This window comes from Prionailurus viverrinus, chromosome D2, assembly GCF_022837055.1.
Source record: "Prionailurus viverrinus isolate Anna chromosome D2, UM_Priviv_1.0, whole genome shotgun sequence".
In the NCBI taxonomy this organism is placed as follows: domain Eukaryota; kingdom Metazoa; phylum Chordata; class Mammalia; order Carnivora; family Felidae; genus Prionailurus; species Prionailurus viverrinus.
In genome coordinates this window covers 18,039,295-18,061,575 of record NC_062571.1, presented here as the reverse complement: position 1 = coordinate 18,061,575, position 22,281 = coordinate 18,039,295, and the positions used below count along the sequence as shown (strand labels likewise).

Sequence of the window (22,281 nt, the reverse complement as noted above, 5' to 3'; positions counted from 1 at the left end):
CACACGTGTGTCCAAATACACGATACTTTGCTCAATTTGGTAGTTTGATGTGTGGTGTTACAATTTCTCCTGCTTCGTGGTTTCGTGTGTGTGTGTGTGTGTGTGTGTGTGTGTGTGTGTGTATTTTCATCAGCTGAAAACGTTAGGATTCATTTTTTCATCATAGGAAATGCAAATAATTTTTTGCTGTCTTTTTGAGGTGGCTGGGTCTGCAGTCGATTTGATGTTATTCTGTTACTAGGAATTTTGACACAGGGTTCCTAGTTCAGGAATGTTCTCTTCTATCTGCACAGCGAAGTGCCGTTTTTAATAGATAACAGTGACGGGGGAGGGCCTGGCTGTCTTTTATTTCCGCAGGGTCTTTAATTTGCCCTTTTTACTTCCTTCTTTCCCTTTACTGCCAGGCCTCCAAAGGGCATTACCCTTTCTTTATTTATTTGACTTTTCCCAGAAGCAAGGCTTCTTCAAGGCGGCCACCTCCTGTCCCATTCTCTTTCAAGCCTCTTCCCTGTTAAGTACCCGACCTGCGTTCAGTTTTTAGCGCTTGGTGTTGGACTTTCTCTTTGTAGAGGATTTAAGCCTGGACTTCACTTAAGTCCTTGGCAACAGGGGAGGGAGCTGTGCCGGAATTTGATGTCTTTTCTTTCTTCTACTTAAGAAGCAATTAGAAGTTCAGATCACGGCATTCCCTCGCCTAGTCGCGCTGAAGGCTTGTTTGTTTGTGTTTGTATTTGCTGAAGATGTGAGTAGGGATTCAGACTCAGGCAGTTGCCATTATCCTCCAGACCCGGAAGCCCCCGATATCACTTTTGATGTATCGAGTGCCACGTAACATTTCTTTCTTTCCTAGGAGCACGGGAAAGTTCGCGTGTTGCAAGGGCATCCTCAAGGTGACAGCGACTCTGTTACAAGACAGAAGTGTTTTCCTAAGATGCTTATGTCGCAACTCTCCTTTCTTCTTTTAAGAAAGCAGCAAACGGAAAGGAAAAGATTTAAAAAATATATATTGCTTCCCTTCTTCCTCTTTCATGGTTATTAAAAACAATATAAAACAAAATAATCCTGTTATTCAAGTGCTGTGCACCCTCGGAAAAATGTTCCCTTGACCTCTCTTATTCGACCTCTAGACCCTCCCACCCCCCCCCCACCCCCTCCCCGCCCACCTCTGACTAAATGGATACATAAAATTGACACCTGGGGATCGGGGATGTTTTGCGGTAAAATTAGTAAGAAAACTGCAGCGAGCAGCAGCTAAGTCGGGGCCAGGAGGCGGGTTTGCAGCAAAAAAACCTCAGGTGGGCCGGCCAGTGGTAAGAGCGAGCCTGTTAAGGGTCTGAGGCGGTCCCAAAGACCCAGGACCGAGGAGATGACAGCCTCGGCGGGGCGGCGCCAGGCAGCCGTGACCGACGGCGTCCCCGGTGCGTGTGCACGTGTGTGTGCGCACGTGTGCGCGCGCTCCGCCCGGTCCCGGGCAGCCACCTGTCACTCACGGGGGGCGGAGAGGGCAGCGGCTGGGAGGACGCAGAGGAGGCGGGGCGGCGGCCCGAGCGGGGGCGGCGCCGAGGCCGGCCCCGCGGAGGCCCTCCCGGCGGAGCCCCGCGTGCTGCAGCCATGGAGACGCGGTAATCCCCTCCTCCGGCCCGCGCCCCGGCCCCCGCAGCCGCCGCCGATTGGTCGCCCTTTGCTCCCTGACCCGCTCGCCGCCTCCGAGGCCGCCGCTTCCTGCTCGGGCGCCGCGCCGCGCTCCCGGCCCGGGGCGGAGCTCGGGCGCCGAGCGCGCGCCGCCTTCGCCGCCGCCGAGCAGCAGCCCGCGCCGGAGGAGGAGCCGCCGCCGCGCCCTTCCCCTTCCTCCGCTCCTCCCCCGGCCCGCTCCCCGCCCGCGCCGGCCCCAGGCAGCACTCGCGAGCAGCGGCGGCCGCGGCCGGCGGCCGAGAGGGGAGAATGCGGCGGCGCTCGCGGATGCTGCTCTGCTTCGCCTTCCTGTGGGTGCTGGGCATCGCCTACTACATGTACTCGGGGGGCGGCTCCGCGCTGGCCGCGGGCGCGGGCGGCGGCGCCGGCAGGAAGGTGAGTGGGGCGCCCTGCCCGGGCCCGGCTCCCCCCCGCCCAAGCCCCCGACTCCCCTTCCCCCGCCGGCCCCTCCCGCGCCGACGCGCCCCCCGCCCGGCCGCGGACCCCCCTGTTCGGACGTGGCCGCGGGGCAACGAGGGGGGCTCCCTCCCTTCCCGCTCTCCTCCGTCCCGATCTCCTCGCGGGTCCCCGCTCCCCGCCCCGGGCCTCCCGGCCGAGTCCCCAGGGCAGGGGGCGCACCCAGCCCCTCTGCGCTGGTCCGACTCGGGCGAGGGCGACCCGGCGCGGCCCCGCAGGACTGGGGGCCCCGGACGCCTTTCTGGTCGCCCCCCCCCTCCGCCCGGCCCCCTCCCTCTGCCACACGTAATTGAAGTTGAGTCCTGTCCGGCCGCCGGGAGCCCCATCCCCTGCGGTGGGAAGTTTAAGCGGTGGGGGTGTGGGACACACAAAAGGGGGTGGGGAGGAGAGGAGGGAGAGGCGGCTGCCTTTCCAAAGTGTCATGTACAGGAGAGGGGAGTCCAAGTTTCTTCCCTTGCGTTTGATACGAGCCGCTGCAAATCCTCACCCGTTTCCCCCTTGTCACCCCGCGGCGGGGAGTGTGTGTGTGGGGGTGCATGTCGGGGGTCTCTGCCCCTTTCTCTGCCATTTACCTCTGGGGGCGGGGGGGCGCAGCCGGCCCCGTGCCGGGTAAAAGAGACTCCCTGGGCGGTTGTCAGCGGAGGGCCAGCGCGCCTCTGCGCCCCGAGTGAGGCCGGCCACGGACATCTCCGCCCCCACCCTCCCCCGACCTTCCCCTCTCGGCCCCGGCGCGGCCCGGACGTGGCCGCCTGCGCTTGTCTTCCCCAGCCCCGCTCGCCGTTACGCGGGGATGGTCCCTTTTCTGTGGGCGCCCTGAGCAGGCTCCCAAGGGTCGGGCGGTTAGGCCGTGGGGACCGTGTAAGCCAGTCTGGACAGCCGGGCGTATCCGGGAGGAAATCGAGCGGCCGGAGGAGCCCCGACGGTGCGGTCCTGCGGCCGTGCTGGGAGAGGAGGGCTTTGGCCGTGGACCTGCTGCCGGCTGGCCTGTGGTGTTCGGTGGCTAATAGGCTTTGAAAGCAGCGTTATCTTTTCCACAATCCTGGAACCCTCATCGCTGTGATGTTTAGTGTCACCGCAAACCCAGGAAATTCTGAGTTCATGGAGGTGGACCGCGGGTTGGGCAGGAAGCAGGGAATGGTATTCGGGAACAAGCCAAACGGGACTGAGTGTCTATGAACGGACTTTTTTTAGCCATACAGTCAGACCTGGGAAGTCCGTGATGGGGTTTGGCCGCTTCAGAGGTTTCCCTCGTTTGTTTGTTTGTTTCAATTCATTCAGTCATTCTCACCTGAAGGTATTAGATAGAGATAGGTATCTTGTTTTAATCTTGGGGAATCGTGTGGAGTTGCTTTGTCTGGAGGGAGCAGAAATGAAGTCGTTCCGTGTGCTGAAATGGCCTAGCTGAGTTCTGAGCTAACAGTGTGCCCTTAGCCCCGTTCTTTTTGTAATGCAGGGAAGTGCTGTATATGTACCTGAAGGCTTTTGTTTGTTCTTGGATGGTAAAGAGCCCGGCGAGCAGCAGGAGCAGTGTGGCCCTTTGAAAACTGTGCTCGCGTTAACCTGGAATTATTTTCAAAACTTTTGCTGTGCAGTAAACCGGGCCTTGGCAGGGCTGCATGGCTTGGTGTGCTGGTGGGACCTGGCAGAGCCTTCTGCCTTTCATGCAAAAGAAAAACAAATAAACCACACTGGTAGAGCTCTTTTCCTTGGTTTGTCGCTTTCATGAGACACGTGTGATTAGAAACAGCAACGGTGTGGCCTTAGCATCCAGAGAAGCTGACTTCTCCCCTGTGGGCTTCAGCTGCAGGGTTTTGAGGGGGTCTCCTGTGTTGGCCTCTGAAGTGGTATCCTTGATTAAAAAAAAAAAAAAATCTCAGAACACTTTGTGACCTAGTGGGAGATAAGAGATCAGGTAGGAAAAAATGTGTGGGAAATGAACAATTATACATGGATTGGTGATTTGGGATTCTATTCTTTCTGTCAACGAACCATAAAATTTAATCCCGGCCCTTAGAATGGTTTAGTGATTTGTCAGTTGAGGAAGAGGTGTGTAAATGCAATAGCTTTTGAAATCGCAGTAAAAGACTCATTAACTTAGTGTTGTGGACCCTGGTATGAAAGTCGAAGCCCTGAGACCATTCTGGAGGACCTGAATAGAAAACCCCGCCGTCTTGAATTTCCTAATCTAGAGTATAAAACTGTGTACTCTTCCTTCCTCCTGAACTGTTTCCAGGGATTTAAAGACTAAACAGCCTCTCTTCAGATTTAGTTCATCCTTATGATGAAAGGAAATATGTAGTTTTTTTTTTTTTTTTTAGCTTGTAAAGTATGGACATAAAAAAGATAATGTGGGACGAAAGGCAGAATTTAAATACTAGCTATAGTTTTTTAGGTGCAAGTGGAATTAATGTTTCTTCTCTTGTTTCATAGTATGCAAGTCAATGCTTAGCCTGTGTCTCTCGGCCCTGATGTTTTTCACGGGGTACCAGGCTTCAGTATTAGACTTCGGGGGATTGTCTGATGGGAGCCCGCCTGGTATTTCTGCTGCTTCAGCACCCCCGCCCGGGCTTGTCACTGTGTGCCCTGCCTGTTAAATAACTCATCCCAGGACCGTTACTCTCCCGTTTGGCGAAACCCAGAAAGCCGCCGCGCCTCGGATTGCAGATCTAATAAGGCGAACGGGAGGAGCAGGTGCTCAGAAGCATCGTGGGCATTGCCACACCGTTCGGGACTCAGTGCTGAGGCGTCAGGTGTGAGGTCATTCGGTTTACGTGTAATATTGTTTAAAAGTATTTCCTTTACATTTATGTAGATCACCCCTCCCATAGTTGGCTCTGTCCCCCTGAATTAATAATTTGCACTTCAAGGATGTCTCTCCTTTGAGCATCTTAAATGCTTTACAATTTTAATCACGTTAAGTCTCCCGCAGGCCTTGGCAGGTTGGCCGTGGGTGAGGCTGTAAGGAGAGAAGAAGGGATATCTGTTGAAGCGCACTTGCCTAAGGGTTAAGGGTGGCCGTGGAGGACGGAAAGGGAAGGGTTTCCCGGGATGTAAAGTTGACGGCTGTGTCAACCCGAGGGGCACCTGGGGAGCTCAGTAGGTTAAGCGTCCGACTTCGGCTCCGGTCGTGATCTCTCGGTTTGCGAGTTCGAGCCCCGCGTCGGGCCCTGTGCTGACGGCTCAGAGCCTGGAGCCTGCTTCGGATTCTGTGTCTCCCCCTCTCTCTGCCCCTCCCCTGCTCATACTCTGTCTCTCAAAAATGAATAAACATTAAAAAAAAAAAAAAAAGAGTCCGTCAACCTGAGACCCCTGGTCTGCGCTGCTCACGTCCTCGGGAGGGAAGAGGTGTTAGCTGAAGGACATGACCCCGGGCCCGGGCAGCCCGTTCGCTTTCCACCACCCTTCCTTGAGGGGCTTCGGGGGTGGTCCTGTCGGAGGCATGTGGGGGATGGAGGGAGTGGTGGGGGAGTGTGGTACACGTCGTAGGGCAACAGTAAGGTGTGAAACTGGACTTTGGGACTAGGCTCTAGAGGGCCTCGTGTGCCGGGCTGACTGGCTGGTTCTTAATTTGGTTGATCACAGGGAGACAGTAATGCGTTTTGAGCTGGGTAGTGGACGTTCACAAGAAGAGGGATGGCAATGAGTCCATTTATTGGCACTGAGCGACCCTAGCTCTCTACCCGCTTCTGCTTAGTGACCTCTACTAATTTAACTGAACCTCTCCGACCCTCTGTTTCTCATCTTTGCAGCGGGGATAACCATTTTCACCTCGTGGCAGAGTGCTAGATGCCATTAGTAAGGTGTTGAGAAAGAGTAGACACCGGATGAATGGTTTTGGGGCGGTAGGGGGAATAAAGAAAAAGTAAAAACCCCAAATGACTCCTTGAAAAACAAATTTTTTTTTTAACGTTTATTTATTTTTGAGAGAGAGACAGAGCACGAGCGGGGGAGGGGCAGAGAGAGGGAGACAGAGAATCTGAAACAGGCTCCAGGCTCCGAGCGGTCAGCACAGAGCCCGATGCGGGGCTCGAACTCACGGACCGTGAGATCGTGACCTGAGCCGAAGTCGGCCGCTTAACCGACTGAGCCACCCAGGCGCCCCCCAAATGACTCCTTGAAAATACAGTGAACCAGGAATCTCAAGTGTCTTCTTGTCCTCTGGAAAACCGTTGATGCTTTTGTTTTGTGCTTTCGTCCTTCACCTGTTCCTCCAAGATTGATTGGTTTGGTTCATTTGGGCTTGTATCAAAGAGTGACATTAAGGACCGCCTTCCTGGGAAGGGGTCAGGATGCGCCAGCTCTCTCGTGCCCAGCTGTGGTATCAGAGCGGGGGTCCCCACCTGGGATCCGGGCGGCCCTCCTCGGCCTTGCATCCCCCGGCAGGAGGGGAGGTGGCTGGTATTTCCTCCAGTGTGAGTGGTGTGAGGTTGAACGTGAGGCTGCCATGTGTTACGATGGGGGTCTGTGAGCCTGTCTGTGGGCGGAGGCCAAGGAGGGTGCCCAGAAGACACCTAGCCACCCCTATGAGCAGGGTAGAGTCGAAGGAAATTCTGTTTGAGATGGGAGTGTGAAGCCAAGGGTAGGCAGGGCAGTGGTGGGGGGAGAAGGCTGCAGCCAGAGAATCCGACACATGGCACCGTGATACCAACTTTTCTCCAAGGCAAGTCCAGGGTCCCTGTTGCGGAGCTATGTCGTGGCTGGCTCTGGGTGCTCGAACATGAGGGAAGCAGGTTGTGGCTGATAAGCTGTGCAGAAGTAACGGGCGCTTCCCTTAACCCTCTAGCAGAAACGAGCAAGAAGCTGCTGTCCCCAGGGGTCGGCTGGCTCAGGCTGTCAGACCTCGAGGTAGGGGTGGGGAGACCTGGCTGGTAAAGGCTGTGCGTGGGCTTCAGGCCCTCGGTAAATCCCTCTACCCCACCTCCTGGTGAATGGTGGGTTTCCTGTTTGGAACCGGGGAGAGAGGTAAATGGAGAGGTGGTTGGGGGGGAAATGACTAGCCAGGGATATTGATACATTTTATATTCGGATGGTAGCTATGTGGACACATAGTATCTTGTTTCTGCCGGAGCTGGAAGTCACGTTTGGGAAGATGTCGACTTCAAAGCAGGCAATGCTGTGCTGTCTGCCTTCTAGCAAATCCAGAGACAGTTGGCTTAGTGGAAGGAGGAGGGGGGAGGAGGAGGGGGAGGAGAGGGAGGAGAAGGGGGAAGAGGGAGAGGAGGGGGGGGGGTGGTGGTGCCGGTGAGGCTGCCTGGGGCAGAGACACAGGCAAAGGCAGGAGCTGACTTTGAGATGCTGGCTGAGATCCCGGGGAAGGAGGTGGGGTATTCCTGCGGAAATAACGAAACCAGACCAAACCTATGAAGTCTCCTAGCCGGCCCAGCCGAATTCATGGGATGAGAAAATTGCCAAACCCGGCCAGATCCGCTCCCCTCGTTTAGTTCTTCCGCTGTGCCCCTTGTGAATCCTGTTCTGGAAGGTCTGCCTGGGCGATGCTGCGATGCACGAGCTGGGTGGATGTCCAAGTGGAAATGCACCTGCACAGCGATGCCACACAGGTTAAAATAGGGGGATGCTTCCGTTCTGCTTGTGAAATAAATGCCACCCTCAAGACCCCGAATGCCCCCGAGACGCTGGCCGCCCTGGTCCTCCCTTGGGATCCCTTCTCCGTGTTCAGCAACCAGAGAACTGAAAACCTGCCACTGCAGGGGCCTTTTGGACCCCGCTTCTGTGTCCACGTCGCAGTGGGACTTACACAGGTGGGGTGCCACCCCCGTCGGCGTGCCACTCAGAGCCAAGGAAGTGTTGGCCTGGTGTCACCCCCCCTGACCCGAAAGGTCACCTTTCCCTTTGAGGCGGGAGTGTTTGATTCTCAGTTGCTGCTGGGGATCCGTGTTCACTCCTCCTGTCTCAGATCCTTGTCTCCAGACTGCCTTGTTGGTGAAGCGTTTTTGGGAGGACTTCTGGTTCTTCCACAAGCAAACCCTCCTGAGTGGGGTTTCAGGAGAGGCTGGGTCCGGCGAGGGCCTCTCCTCCTTTGAGAATTAGATCGAATGGGTTGGAGGGAGCACTCCGGTGGACACTCAGGTCCTCAGAGTGGAACTTGACCCTGTCTCTTAGCCGGTGTGGGGCTTCTCTAGCCTTTGGCCACCTGCCTGACCTTCAGGATCAACGCCAGGTGAATGCCCGTCTGGTTTACCTGTCCGGTCAGGAGAGCCTCCCCTGCCTTTCTCCTTTTTGACCGTGTGCCCGTTTCTAGGAGATGAAAAACCAGACTCGAGCCAACCGGGCCTTCCCTGGTGGAGCCCCTCCTCCTCCCCGTTGGTCCCCTGCCCTCACTCTGCCTCGGTGTTTCTGCATTCTGTCATGTCCAGTATAATGGGCCCGGGGAACGTGTCATCTTATACGGGTTGGGTTTCTTCGCGTGTTGGAATGGAGAAGGCAGTGATTCATCCAGAAGGCTGGATTTGGAAAAACCAAAAAGGCCCCACACAGTGCCGTTCACTCCTGGGCTTACATGGAAGCAGCTTTCCTGGGTTTTGGGGATTACGGGCCCTGGGTGCCACGCCTTACGGGAGCTGGCTGTTGGGAAGCAGCGAGCGGCTCAGGGGTGGCCGCCTGGGGACGTGCCACCTGCCTCTGCCCTCCCCAGAGTCCCTCAGGCCCTGAGGGTGGGCCGCCCGGTCCTGCCAGGGTGGGCACTTTCCTGCCCGGTGACTCTGGGAGGAGGTATGGTCAGCGTGGCCGGGACAGGGTTACTGTATTTCCAGAGCCCACATCAGGACACGTGTATTGTCAGGGTCAACGGTGCCCTTGGGGCAGCGGTCACTCCGGATCAGAAGTTGCTTAGTCTTGGCCGGGCGGACATTTGGAGCCAGTTCATCTTTGTTGTGTGGGGCTGCCCTGTGCGTTGTCGGACGTTTAGTGGCTTCCCTGGCCTCCGCCTCGTGTGTGACAACCGGCAATATCTTCAGGCCCTGCCAGGTACCGCCTGGAGGACAGGATCGCCCTTGATTAAGGACCGTTGCAGTGTCTGTGTAAACTTAGATTTTTTTTTTTTTCCCGTGCGACCTTTATGGTTAGACCCCTGCCGAACAGGATGGCCTCTTTGTGCGGTCAGGGTGGACCCCGGGGTGCACACCCGCTGTGTGCCAGGCCCAGGCCTGATGCTTTATCGATGTCGACTCGGTGGCTCCTCGTAACAGCCCTTTTAGTCCTCTCATTTTTCCGATGAAGACTGAAGCACAGAGAGGGTGAGCAACTTGCCCAACGTCGCAGAGCTGGCGGATGGCCGACCCTGCATTGTCTGATGGGAGGAATCCCCGGGCCTCCGGAGGCGGTGGGGTTTGCCTACAGCTCGAGGCCTGGAGGGTTTCCGCCTGCCCGCGGTGTGGGATGTGGCTCCCTCTGGGTAGCTGGTCTGTCCGTGCCCCTTCCGTGCCTTGTGACAGCGCCCTCGCCCTGCTGCGCCCCGTCAGAACATTCCCAGAAGGCATTTTGGAGCGCACACATAATGCTTCGATGGTAGTATCAGGTCTGTTTGACTCTTTTCTTCATTTTCACCTTTTTGCGCTATGTGATTACATTTTACATGTTCTCATCCGTCGCTCATCTGCCGGTCCTGAAGACCATAGTCGCCAGCTGCCCCTCCCGCAGGAGCAGAAATGAAAACAGGTTCTACTCCCTTCCATTCCTTCTTTCAGTGAGTATTTCGCCAGCACCTACTACGTGACAGACACTGTTTGGGTACTTGGGAATACGGCGGTGAATGTAACAGACAGAATCCCCGTTCTCATGGAACTTTCATTCTCGGTGGGGGGGGGGGGGGGGGGGAGCCAGACAGAAACAGGAGAGGTTAGTAAATGGTGTTGGGTGGAGAAAGGTGCTAAGTGCCAAGGGAGAAATAGCAGCGTCAGGGGATTAGGAGCTGGGTGGGGGTTGTTGTGGTGCCTCGTTGGTCCCTTAGGCTCAGCGGGGAAGTGAGGTTTGAGCAGGTTTGAGCCCAGGCTGTGGAAGCAGGTGAATCTCTGTGGCTGCCTTGGCTTCGCACACAGCCCCTGGTTCCAGCTGTGTCCTGTCTTCTCGCTTGCTTTTGCTAAACAAGAGAGCTGGTTTTCTTTCCCGAAGGTTGTCGCCCTTGGTCTGTCACTGGTGGAATCTCCTCGGTGACGTGGAAATCTTGGGTCTTCTTGTCACAGGGCTGTCTCGGGTGATGCGTGTACCCACCGTAGTGACCACGGTGTGCATACTCCCGCGCCCCCGTGTCCCGCTTCGGGCTTGAGACCGCTCTAGGCGCCTGCAGGTTAATAACGCGCATCGACTCGGTAGAACGTGCTTGTGGAACGATCCCGTCGCTTGATTTCTGAGCCGATCTGTGCGAAATGCTAAGTTGGACCCGGTCGGCGTCCATGGGCCATTGTTGAGTACACTGTTAAATGACATTGCACGTTGGCGGAGCGCTTTCCAGGCGTATTCTCATTTCATGAGGAATCCTCGCGGGTCCCTGTGCACCTGCTGCGGCACGGGATTCCCACTGTGACGTCATCTCTGTGAGCTGCTCTGGGTGATGGGGGTTGTTGATTCCTGCGGGAAAACCAGTCTGTAGGAAACCAGAGGGCAGAAGCTGGCCTGGCACCCGGGCTTTGGAGAGGTGGTTCTTGGCAAAGTGGGTCACACTGAGGCTCCGTGGTCTATAGTATTTGTGGAAAATAAAATGGACATGTGACTTCATTGCCCACAGCCGTGGTAGGGAGGGGAACGGTGGGAAATTGCACATCCTCCCGGTTCTCGTGTGGGATTACCCAGCTGCTTTTCAGGGAAACTGTGGGCACTTACGAGGAGTCATTAGATACGTTATGGGGTTCTGCGCAGAGCCCCCCGGCGTGTTTCCGGAAAAAACAACTGGAGCATTTGCCTGGCGGCAAAGGAAAGGTCCTTTTAAATTTTTTTTTTTTCCGATGTTTATTTATTTTTGGGACAGAGAGAGACAGAGCATGAACGGGGGAGGGGCAGAGAGAGAGGGAGACACAGAATCGGAAACAGGCTCCAGGCTCTGAGCTATCAGCCCAGAGCCCGACGTGGGGCTCGAACTCACGGACCGTGAGATCGTGACCTGGCTGAAGTCGGCCGCTCAACCGACTGCGCCACCCGGGCGCCCCAGAAAGGTCCTTTTAAAGACCTTCAGACTTTGGAGCAGTTGTGGAGGTTTCTTTAGCTCTGCCCCGGGGGCCTTCTTCGTGGAAGGGTGCTGCTCTAGGAGGCAGACACACGTGAGTGGCAGGGTCTGCCTGTCTCAGCTGAATCACAGGGACAGCTGGAGGAGCTGATGTAAATTAGAGGTCTGCATTTAGGAGATGCCCATAAACTAGGTACCCTGTTATCAGGCGGTGACTCTTGCGTGGGGGGGGGGGGGGGATGCACGGGCCTGTCCTGGATGATGAGCTGGCTGGCCCTGCGTGGGATGCCTTCAACTGTCATTGTCTTGGCGCTTCCCGCCTCAAGGGCTCTCCCCTCGACCTAGATTTTGAGCTTTTGCTCTGTAACCTTCACAAGGCTTACCCTCTTTTCACCCCCCGTGCCCCCTTCTGGCCCTTCCCTGTTCCCTTGTGCTGAGAACCCACCCACTTGTTTTTCTTGCTGCTCACTTCTTTTTAATGGTTATTTGTTATTTTTGAGAGAGAGAGAGAGAGAGAGAGAGAGAGAGAGCATGAGGGGGAGGGGCAGGGAGAGAGGGGGGCGGGCCGCGTGCTGACACCAGCGAGCCCGATGTGGGGCTCGAACCCGCGAACCATGAGATCATGACCTAAGCCGAAGTCGGACGCTCAACCAACCGACTGAGCCACCCAGGCACTGCTCACTTTTGATAATCACCGATTTTCCCCTTCATCTGGAATATACCTCTTTTTATCAAGTCTAAGATGCCATAATCCATAAAACCATTATTTTATGTAGCACTGGGCAAGAAAAAAAAAAAGCCACTGTTCATTGAACTGTGACACAATGGTTTCTTTATCAGTTAACGTTTTTATTTTCTACTTATTTAAAGAGCTCTTTTGGACTTAATTAGACATTGATTTTTCCATACATCACGCTTGTGCATAGATAAAAAGGAAAATACACATGAAATATATTGGGTAAGGTGTTCCTAAAACTTTCTCAGTGTCTACTTTTTGACTCCGAGATATTTGTGCCTGTTTTCCTCAAAGTCATCTACACTGCCAAGACCTTTGGTGATGCAGCATTAAAAAAAAAAAAAAAAAAATCAATGAAAGCTCTAAAAGCTCTTGGTTCTGGGCTCTTAACATAGCATGGCAGTTATGTAGAGTTAGCCCGATTTTAACTCATTTGGGAATTTTCCCTAATTCCCCAATTCCCCATTCATTTCTATCCTACTTGGTTTGGTTTCTAAGGATTACGAGTGCTTTACTGTTGTTTCTGGGGTTTTCTTCCAGGCCACTTGACGTGCATCATGTGGACTTTGCCACTGGTGTGTTGTATGTTTGAGCAGGTGCTGTGACGACAGGTGCATTGTGGCCCTTCTCCTGGCCCGCAGTGTCATCAGGCTCATTCATTGTGGGACGCGTCCCAATTTCATGTTAAGCTGTGAAAAATAGTGCATCTTAGAACTGATGAGTTACGGTCTTCTTTTTCTCACGTGTGCGATTACTCCCCTTTATGAGAACTCGGCTCCACGCCTTCTGTGCTTGATAAAGGGAACTGTGCTTGATAAACGGAACTGTGCTTGATAAAGGGAAATGGTAGCCCCCATTGGAACGTGTACGTCTGTATCTGTTCACTCCCAATCCCCAGGATCCATGGAAGCAGAAGTACCTCTTGGCTTTTATTTTTGAGCGGTGAGCAGTGATGAGCATGGACCCTTTCCGAAACGCTTTGGGGCGTTTTCTATCTACAGGTTAACCCTGCCGAATGCTGGGATCTGCAGGGGTGAGCAAGGCACTCTGTCTTCCTTCAGGGAGCTCAGAATCACTGAACAAGCCAACTAGAGAAAGACGAAAGAAAGAAAGAAAGAAAGAAAGAAAGAAAGAAAGAAAGAAAGTGGAAGAGGGAGTTAAGCATCATCATCAATTTTCTTAGTGGCAGTAATGGTCTTGGGGTTGTTTTTTGAAAATCCTTATCTTTTGTAGGTACAAACTAGAGTATTTATGGGTGCAAATCATGACCTGGGCCACAATCAAGAGTCGGATGCTTAACTGATTGAGCCACCCAGGCGCCCCTGAAAACCGAAATTTTTCAAAAAGCAACTTGAAGGCTTAGGGATAGAGTCAGTGAAAGGTTTCTGGTCCCAGTTTCCAACATGTCTGTTGTAGGGAGGTTTCTAGCAAGAAATGCTTCTATACCAGCTGAGCGCCTTACGAGTTCAATCCAATTCTAATAGTGTCTGCCTGGAGACGGTGCCCGCTTCCACGGGTTAAGGGCTCAGTCCTACAAGATCGTCCTCCACTTCTGCTGCCAATCACGAGCCCAGACTGTTCCCTGTGCTTCTGACGGGCTGGCTAAAAATTAGAGGTTCCCAAGGCCCTTTTCTTGGGTAAAGAGTTAGTTTGCTAGAACGGCTCAAAAACTCAGGGAACCTGTTTCCTGACTAGATTACTGATTTATTACAAAGGATATCAAAGGATATGAATGAATAGCCAGAGTAAGAAATACATAGGGCAAAGTCCCAAACAAAGAAGCTTCTGTCCTCATGGAGTTTGAGGCCTGGCGTGGTGGCACACAGAAGCGTTCTGGTTCTCCTAGAAGCTCTCCGAACCCCCTCCTTTTGGGTTTTTGTGGAGGTTTCATTACATAGGCATAACTGACCAAATCATTGGCCATGGGTGATCGATTCCATGTTTTGCTCTCCACCCCCACCCCCAAGAAATTGGGGAGGTGGGACTGAAAGTTCCAGCCCTCTGATCACACGGTTGGGTCCCCTGGCAACCAGCCCCCATCTTGAGAGCTTCTCCAAAGTCACCTCATTAACATAAACCCAGTTGTGAAAGGGGGCTTGTTAAGATTCACGAGACACCCATTTCACCTTTATGGCTCTAAAGGGTGTTCAGGAACTGAGGACAACAGGCAGTTCAAGGGTTTGGGGAGTCGTGAGCCAGGACCTGTGGACGAAGAGCGAATATATATATTTCTCATAAATCAGCATCACCGTTAGTAAAGATGTACATCAGCCTTGTGTGTCTTCAGTAATTTAGGAATACCCAGTGGTGATTAAATTTTTTTTTTTAACATTTATTTATTTTTGAGACAGAGCATGAACGGGGGAGGGTCAGAGAGAGGGAGACACAGAATCTGAAACAGGCTCCAGGCTCTGAGCTGTCAGCACAGAGCCCGATGCAGGGCTCGAACTCACGGACCGCAAGATCATGACCTGAGCCGAAGTCAGCCGCTTAACCGACTGAGCCACCCAGGCGCCCCCAGTGGTGATTCTTTTCAAAGGATGCTTCGGAGGTTGCCTAAGATCTCGAACTGTCACCTGTATCACCAGGAAAATATTCTTATATTTGGTACCATTTCTTCTATAAGAATTATCTGTGTAAACTCTCAGGAAATTACTAACCTTGGTGAATGTTTTGGTGGGAGAGTGTTTGTTAGTTTAAGGTGTTCTGTGAGATCGCTTACACCTAACCAGCCTCCTCCGTGGCCCAGAGACCCTGTCACCTACCTGCGTTTGACTTGGATGTTGTTACATTGACTGTATCCTTCTCATTTGACAGGTGCGAGTGGGCAGAAAACGTGTATGTTTAGTCCTGCTAGCTTTTCCACTCATCCTGGGCAGTCTGCTTGCTGTCATAAACAATCCATTAGGAGCCATGGATGATTTGGGAAGCCAGGGTGGGAGACCCTTAATAAATATATATTATTCCTTTCTTCCCCAGCAGGATATCGTTGGTAACACCTCATATTTTACATTAGATTTGTGAATGAGACATTTGTGACAAACGTATGATAATGCATGTGTTTTTTTGTAAGTTTTATTTACGTAATCCCTACCCCCAACGTGGGACTTGAACTCACGACCCCGAGATCACGAGTCAAATGCTCTTCCCGCTGAGCCGGCCAGGCGCTCCTCATAACGCATGTTTTCTGTAAGGTATAATTCCCAATACTTCCAATTTATGTCAGCCTTGTCACCGAGCTGCCCGAAGCACTTTGGAGGCATTGCTCATTTATCTTTCGTTTCTGCATGCCCGGAAGAATGTCAGGAACTGGTTTTCTTCCTGCACTCATGCGTGCAGTTTCCAGCGGGCCCCAAGGTTATGAACTTGCCCCACAGGTCATGCAGTGGCAGTGTTGGGGCTAGAATTGTAATGGCTCCCCAACTACTTAAAATACGGCTTTGGAGAGAGTTGGCCGTGGCCGTCCTGATCTTAGAGCTGCCGTCCCTGACTCAAGAGTGTGCCGTGCCAAACGGCAGGTTTCTGTCTCGTTAATGCAGACCTGCAGCTTCAGACCTGGAAGGTGCTGATTGCTGGGGCTGGCGATCGTCTCCGTGACCTTTATCACTGCGTGCTGTGGATGTGGGTGAGCTAGCAGTGAGCTGGGAGGGGGTGTGTTCTGGGTTCTTAGGTGGCCTGAGCTCCGGCCTGAGGGCGGGCATCACAGGAGGAGCCTCGCTGTGGTCCGCCGGGTCTCGCCGACGGGTTCACAGAGGCAGGTGGGGCCTCTGATGATCTAATCCGCCTGGTGCTTCACGCAAGCATCGCAAAGTGCTGGTGTCCTTACCACCTGCACCATCGGTCTCTGAAAGCAAAGCTCTCCTCAGTACTTTGAGATTTTATGTGGGTTTCGGCAGAGGGAAAGAGGGGCCTGTGGAGGGCCGGTGTGTGTTCAGGGTCTGAGCTGCCCGCAGAGCGGAGTCCTCGATGACCTGGGCTCCGTGCGCGATGCGACGTGACTTCTGGCCAGTGGCCGCCTAAGAGCCGGTGTCCAGTGGGGAGCCCGGGTCTCAGGGGGTTGCCAGGGCAACTCGGTAAATCCACCTTGGGGCATTTGGAAACCGTCTTGCAGAGCCAAGGGCGATTGTGCAGTGCAGGGGCACTCCGGACGGCACAGCTGGCCCTGGGGGCACGGGGCTGAGGGGATGCATACATGGGAGCCGTGGGCCTGGCTTCTCCAGGTGGCTGTGTAAACCCAGGCAAGTCCCTTAACTCCTCTGTTCCTCAGTTTCCTCATTTATGGATCTCCTCGGGTGGTTCAGTGAAGAACGAGGCGGAATGGGGCCTGGTACTTCTGTAGCGAGTGCCTCTGACACCTGCCGGTGCCGACGGAAAACTCTCATGTTAGAGTGACAGGTGCTGGCCCCCCGCGCCGGGTGGGGCTGCCCTCCGTGGCAGGTGTTCACGAGCCCAGGGCTCCTGTGCTCACTGGAGCCAGCCGCCCTCTGCCGTGTTTAAGCAGACGAGCCTGCTCTCCGGGAAAGTACCTGCACCTCCGTGGAGCTTGCCTGGGACCTTCGTTTTAGAAGGAGGGTAAGGACACAAGGGATTCCTGCAGCCTTTGCTCCTTCTTCAGTGAGGAAGCCGAGCCCCAGAGGTGGTGGGTGACCTGGGCAGGGGCCCCGGTGTGAGCGGTGTGAGCGCTGAGTTGATGGGGGGGGCGTGGTCTGGCAGACCCGAGGCAGGAAGCTCAGGCCGGAGCCCTCTCCTCCAGCGTGAGGTTCCCGGGAGCACATTTCCCGGTTTTACCCCGTAAGCTCTCGTCTTTGAAACTGCCCCAGGATGTGGTTTTTAACTCTGTGACTGTGTAATTAATTTTTTAACTCTAATAGGCAATTGGCTTTTTCAATATCTTGAGCTGTTATTATCTGAATGCGGCGTGTTATTTGGAAACTTTTCCACAAGGTTTTAATTAGGAAACGTTCTTTTGGTTTCATCAGTACGGTTTCTGGCTTGCTTTTGAAACTGTAGGTGAGTGACAAGTGGGAGACAAATTAATAATCCGTGGCAACGCGACAGAGCCCCCCCAGTGAGGGCTGAGGACTAGTTCTGTCAATTAGCAGGGTGTTCGTGTGGTTTCTCTGATGCCTCTAATTAAGACAACGTACAACTGGATTGCAGATTAATAGATGAACCGTGCGATGATGTCGAGAAGAACACTCCATGCGAAAACCCGGATGTTTGGTTGTTCCCACTCAAAGAGCCTGGTTCGGGTGTTGCCGTCACCCTTACTGGCCTCCATTTCCTCATCTGTAAACTGGGGGTGGCTGGAAATTCACGAGATGACGGCGGCCTTACTGACACGGGTTAGCCAGCACCTGAAATCAGGTGCAGCCCGCTTCCTTTGCGGTCTGTCTCCCTTTCTTGGGCCACATGGAATCGCATGGCCCTGGGGAGGTCCCTGTTTTTAAGGGGAAGCTGTGGCACCGAGCGAGGCCAGCAGTGTCACGTTTGGGTTACGTTTTGAAGCTACTGTAGTTGGTCAGAGTGCAGTGTGGTCCCCAGAGGCACCAGAACAAAGCAGACCTACTGGATTAATGGCGCGGGGGAGCGAGCTGATGCGACGGCAGTTGCGTGGCTGTCTGGCTTCACGTCCTGCCTTCCCGGCCCCCAGACGTTTAGGCTGGTCACCTCCTCCCGAGGCCTCAGGAGCTGGCCCACCCTAGGAGATCCAGTGTGCTCCTTGGAGATCCAGCGTGCTCCCTCGCCCCCTGTGGCGAGCTCTGTTCATCCCTCCCCCGTCAGAGCTGGGGGAGAGTCTGGCTTGGGAGCCTTCCCTCCTGTGTCTGGGCTATTTGTCTGCTCCAGGAAGGGAATGTCGCGCCGTGAGAAGAACAATCCTGGCCTGGGAGGTCTGCACACAGAGAAGTGGCGGACAAGGCCTAGCGATCTGGCCTTTGCCTGGCGTGCTGGTCAGGAAGCCGTCCGCACAGAACATACGCATTTAAGCGTTAATTAGGCAACGGGAGGTGGGGGGAGCCGGGCTAAGAGATGACCTTTAAAGGTTGTCGGCAGCCCTCCGGTACTTGGCGGCACGAAGAAACGTATCAAGATGGAGAATCCCTGTTTTAAGGCGTTGCTCTTTCCTTTAAAAAGGCTGTCGGGGGGCGCCTGGGTGGCTCAGTCGGTTGGGCGGCCGACTTCGGCTCAGGTCATGATCTCGCGGTCCGTGGGTTCGAGCCCCGCGTCGGGCTCTGTGCTGACAGCTCGGAGCCTGGAGCCCGTTTCGGATTCTGTGTCTCCCTCTCTCTGACCCTCCCCCATTCATGCTCTGTCTCTCTCTGTCTCAAAAAAAAAAAATAAATAAACATTAAAAAAAAAAAATTAAAAAAAAAATAAAGGCTGTCGGGACTGTGGAGTGGTGCCCAGAGAGTTCAAGAGACGGACAACGTTCAGCATTTAGTTTCCCCTGCGTGGTAACGATGGGGGCAGTATGTTTGTGCTCGGCGTCTCTGGAATGATTGGGATCAACCATACCTGGGTGTGTGTGAAGCGTTGAAGATCCCCGTGCGTGTCTCTTAGCGCCTTCCCCGGGGAGGGGGCCCTACTGCTCCATCCCGTCCTCCGATCTGTGTGCGAGCAGAGGCACAAAGGAGGAGAGGACCCGGAGCTGTGGGTTGGCCCAAACCCTTCTCCGCCAGCCGCAGACACTGGGCTGTGTGCCCTCGGGGAGGGAGGGGTGCGTCTCCGGATCCTGATGGTAGGACGCAGCCTTCCGTCATCCCTGGGTCCCCCGCCGTGTGCCAGCGTTGATGCTCTTGCACCGCTGAGCAGTCTGGTATAGGTTCTAATCGCCTGCATCCCACTAGCCTGTGAGCATCTTGAGGCCTGGCGTGTGCTTAGCTCCTCCCCTTCCCGCCTGTCTCCCTCCTGTAGAACTGCACTAGCAGCCGTGGTGTGTCTGACCTTGGGGAACGAAGCCACCGAGGATCTGGGAATCTGCATTCTGGGAGGGGTGCAGGTTGAAGGCCCACCAGACCGGTACTGGACAGCCCCACATGGAGCTCCAAGGGGGCTCAGATAATCAGCAGAAAGGACCGAGGAGGGGACATTTGGGGAAGATCTGGTGACTGGAAGGATCCAGCCACGAAGACGTGGTGGAAGACCGTCCAGTCATGGAGAGGATCATGTGCAAAGGTCCTGAGGCCAGACTGGATTTGGTGTGCTTGGGCAACGAAAAGCAAAAGAAGGCTTGCGAATAGAAGCACGGTGGGCAAAGGAGGCACCGGGTCAGTAAGCATTTAGGAATTTATTCGTGTGTGTCATTGGGTTCCCCCAGTGTAGCTCAGCACCCCACACACTGTTGGTGCTCTGTAAACATTGGGCAGTGAGATGCAATTCAGACTGGTGGGAGCCACTGTGGTGAGAATGGCTGTGAGCCCAGACTCAGTGGAGGGTCTGCTGCTTGGTGAACCACGTCATACTATTAGAACACATCCTGGCCTCTGCCTCCACTCTCCCCTGAGCTTTAACCCCCTGCTGCGTGCCCTAGCCTTGAGTTTCAAGCCATTTGCCCCTTTTTGCACTGTCTCCGGTCTGAAACAGCTGTGGTCTGGCAGAAGCGGTCAAGGTAGGGAGCCGTTATCGTTTCTGGGTGCAAGTCTGGCTTTCCCCCAAGCGCAGTGCATCCCTGAGCGTTTCTTTCCTCCAGAAATGCTGCATTGCTGTTGCGGCCCAACGGGCCCCAGCTGTATTTGTATGTATGCTGTTAAATCATCGCGCCTTAATCAGCCGGGTGCTGCTTCACCTCTCCCGAGGAGTGCAGGGAGACCATGCAGGATGCTGAGGCAGAAGAGAGAGACATACTGAGCGATAGAATTATCAGTTGTTTTTAAACCGTCTTCGTTCCTTCCAGCTGTATTTAGCAAAGAGTTTTTCATTATGAACTCCCCTTCCACCAATCCATCATCGTAAAACTGCTGTGCATTTAGATGGTAATCTTTAGGCAGGCACCTAGGTTAAAGTGGTCTCTAGGCTGCCTGGCTGTGTAGACACACCGCTGGGCTCCGGATTAGGCATCTGACGTTCTCTTGCACGTTACGTTCCTGAGCTTTTGGAGCTGCCTGTGATTGGCTGTTTTAAAGCTCTGTGCCTTCAGTGGCCACTGGGGTAAGAAGTTTTGACACACCACTGACCTCTGATGCAGAGGATGGGAGGTTTAGGGCATTAGATGGGACGGAGGAGGATTTATGTTGTGAAATGCGGGGGCGCCTCCAGGCGGTCCCTCTGGAGGGCCACTGGGTGGGCGTGCGGTCTGTTCACACTTTGGTCGGCGCCCCCCCGAAGTAATTTGACACTGCTCGCCAGGGGAGCGGTAGCGCATGTTGGAATGCCTCCAGCAACCCATGAAGTGTTTGTAGCCAACCCGCCGAGTCCAGGTCGGGACGCAGGTGCCACGGGACATGTGTGGAGCAACAGGGGAGCGTTCTGTCCGCCGTCGTGGAATGCAGAGGCCCAGCCATAGGATTTGATTCCAGGACGTGGCATCCGTAGGAGCCGAGAAAATTCTCTCCTCCATTCTTTCGGAGAGTTTGGAGGTACAGAATAATGAGACCCTGGGGGATGGCGTCTGGAGTCCCTTGAGCAAGAATTTAGAGTGGATGGTGGCGATTAGTGATAACGGCACATCGCTCTGCCCTGCGCTGAGAAGTGGTTAGTTCAGCCTTCGACAACTAGCAGAGAACCTCCTGGTGGGTAAATGGGGTGCAGGTGGCTGGAAGAACGCGTAAGTCAAGGGAGAAGGGAGAACAGGGGAAGCGGCAGGCCTGGAGGGAAAATCTGCAGCCTGACTACCTCCCCCTCTGGAGGTTGGAGCTTTCTGTCCTTTACATTTTGTGGGGGGCGGGGGGGGGAGAGGGTGGTATTGTTGGCTGGGGAGGAAAACAGCTGTAAAATGAGTCCTTTGTGTGCCAAGGGCATTGATCTGCCTTTTCACTCCTTGTTCCTCCTCTTCTGTTTCACCTCCAACACAGGACCTCACTTTTGCAGAGTGAGGATTCAGTTGCAGGCTCAATCTCCTGGGTTGGATCTCTTGACGCAGTTAATGACCTACTATTGATAGACTGCGTTTAGGGCATAGCACCTTCTCCCCAGCTGTATGTTTGCCGCGCTCCTGGTGCTTTTGGAGAACCCTGGGAGTGGGGGTGGAGAGGTGGCTTGAGCGGCTTTGAGCTCTGGAGGCATTGCCTGGGTCCGGTCTCCCCCTTCTAAGTCTGTCACCTCCCCTGTAAGATGGAAATAACAGACCCTCCTTTGTTATGAGGATGGAATGATAGTCGTCTGTCAAGCACTTAGTACAACCCTGTGCCGAGCATGTAGGTCGAAAGTGCTCAGTATAATATGCGTGTGTGTGTGTGTGTGTGTGTGTGTGTGTGTGGTACTTAACTCAGCTGGAAAGTCCCTGTCTGCAGCTACTGACACATGTACTTGTGCACGTGGATGTACACGCACATAGAGGCATGCGCTCCCACACCTTTGCGTCTTCCCTGCTGAAAAGGTGCATATGTCATGTCAGCAGAAATGTGAAGTTACTTTGTGGAGGTCAGCATGCTTTTCTTCCACAGGCAGAAAAGAAATTGCACCAGGGAGAAATTGCACCAGGGAGGAAATTGCACCAGGGAAGGTGTCTGCGGAGGTGGGAATGAAGATCCTGGTCCGGAGGGCTTCTGCGCCCTTCTTTCGTGGGGCGGGCGCCAAGCTAGCATCTGACACAGCTCCTTGACAATCTGTGCACACTGTCCCCGGACAGAAGGGGACGTGGCCTGTAGGACGTGCGTAGTTTCCATATTGTATGAGCTGCCGCATCTGATGACCAGTGCTCATTAGTGAATTTCACAAATGCAATATACACAGACTGAAGGAATTTGCCCATTGTTTGCGCTCGATTTGCTGCGTTGAAATGAAACGTCAAGGACTGCAGTAGCCTCAGACTCTGTGTGCTGTCATCTTCCCGCTTCTCCCCACTTGATTCTTCCCCGTGTCTTAATTGGTTTTCCTTACAGTTTACACCTTTCATCCCTGCCCATCCCCCTCGCTGTCGTCCAGTGTTCCTCAGTCTGACCGCACAGTAGAAATACCTGGGGAGATTTAAAAGTACAGGTGCCTAGAACCTACCCCAGCCCAATTAAATTGGAATGTTGGGCCATTAGGCCGAGGCATGTTTTAGAAAAAGCTCCCCACACGC

The 22,281-nt window shown here is 54.2% G+C and overlaps 1 protein-coding gene across 1 annotated transcript in view; it reads left to right on the top strand.

The window, feature by feature from the left end:
• The first annotated feature begins 1,806 nt into the window (after window positions 1–1,806).
• GALNT2 (polypeptide N-acetylgalactosaminyltransferase 2) overlaps window positions 1,807–22,281 on the top strand; it is a 192,217-nt gene continuing 171,742 nt past the window's right edge. The window contains exon 1 of the mRNA XM_047824969.1: window positions 1,807–2,067. Coding sequence (XP_047680925.1) covers window positions 1,942–2,067 — 126 coding nt within the window. The 5' untranslated portion in view covers window positions 1,807–1,941. The remainder of the gene's footprint in view (window positions 2,068–22,281) is intronic.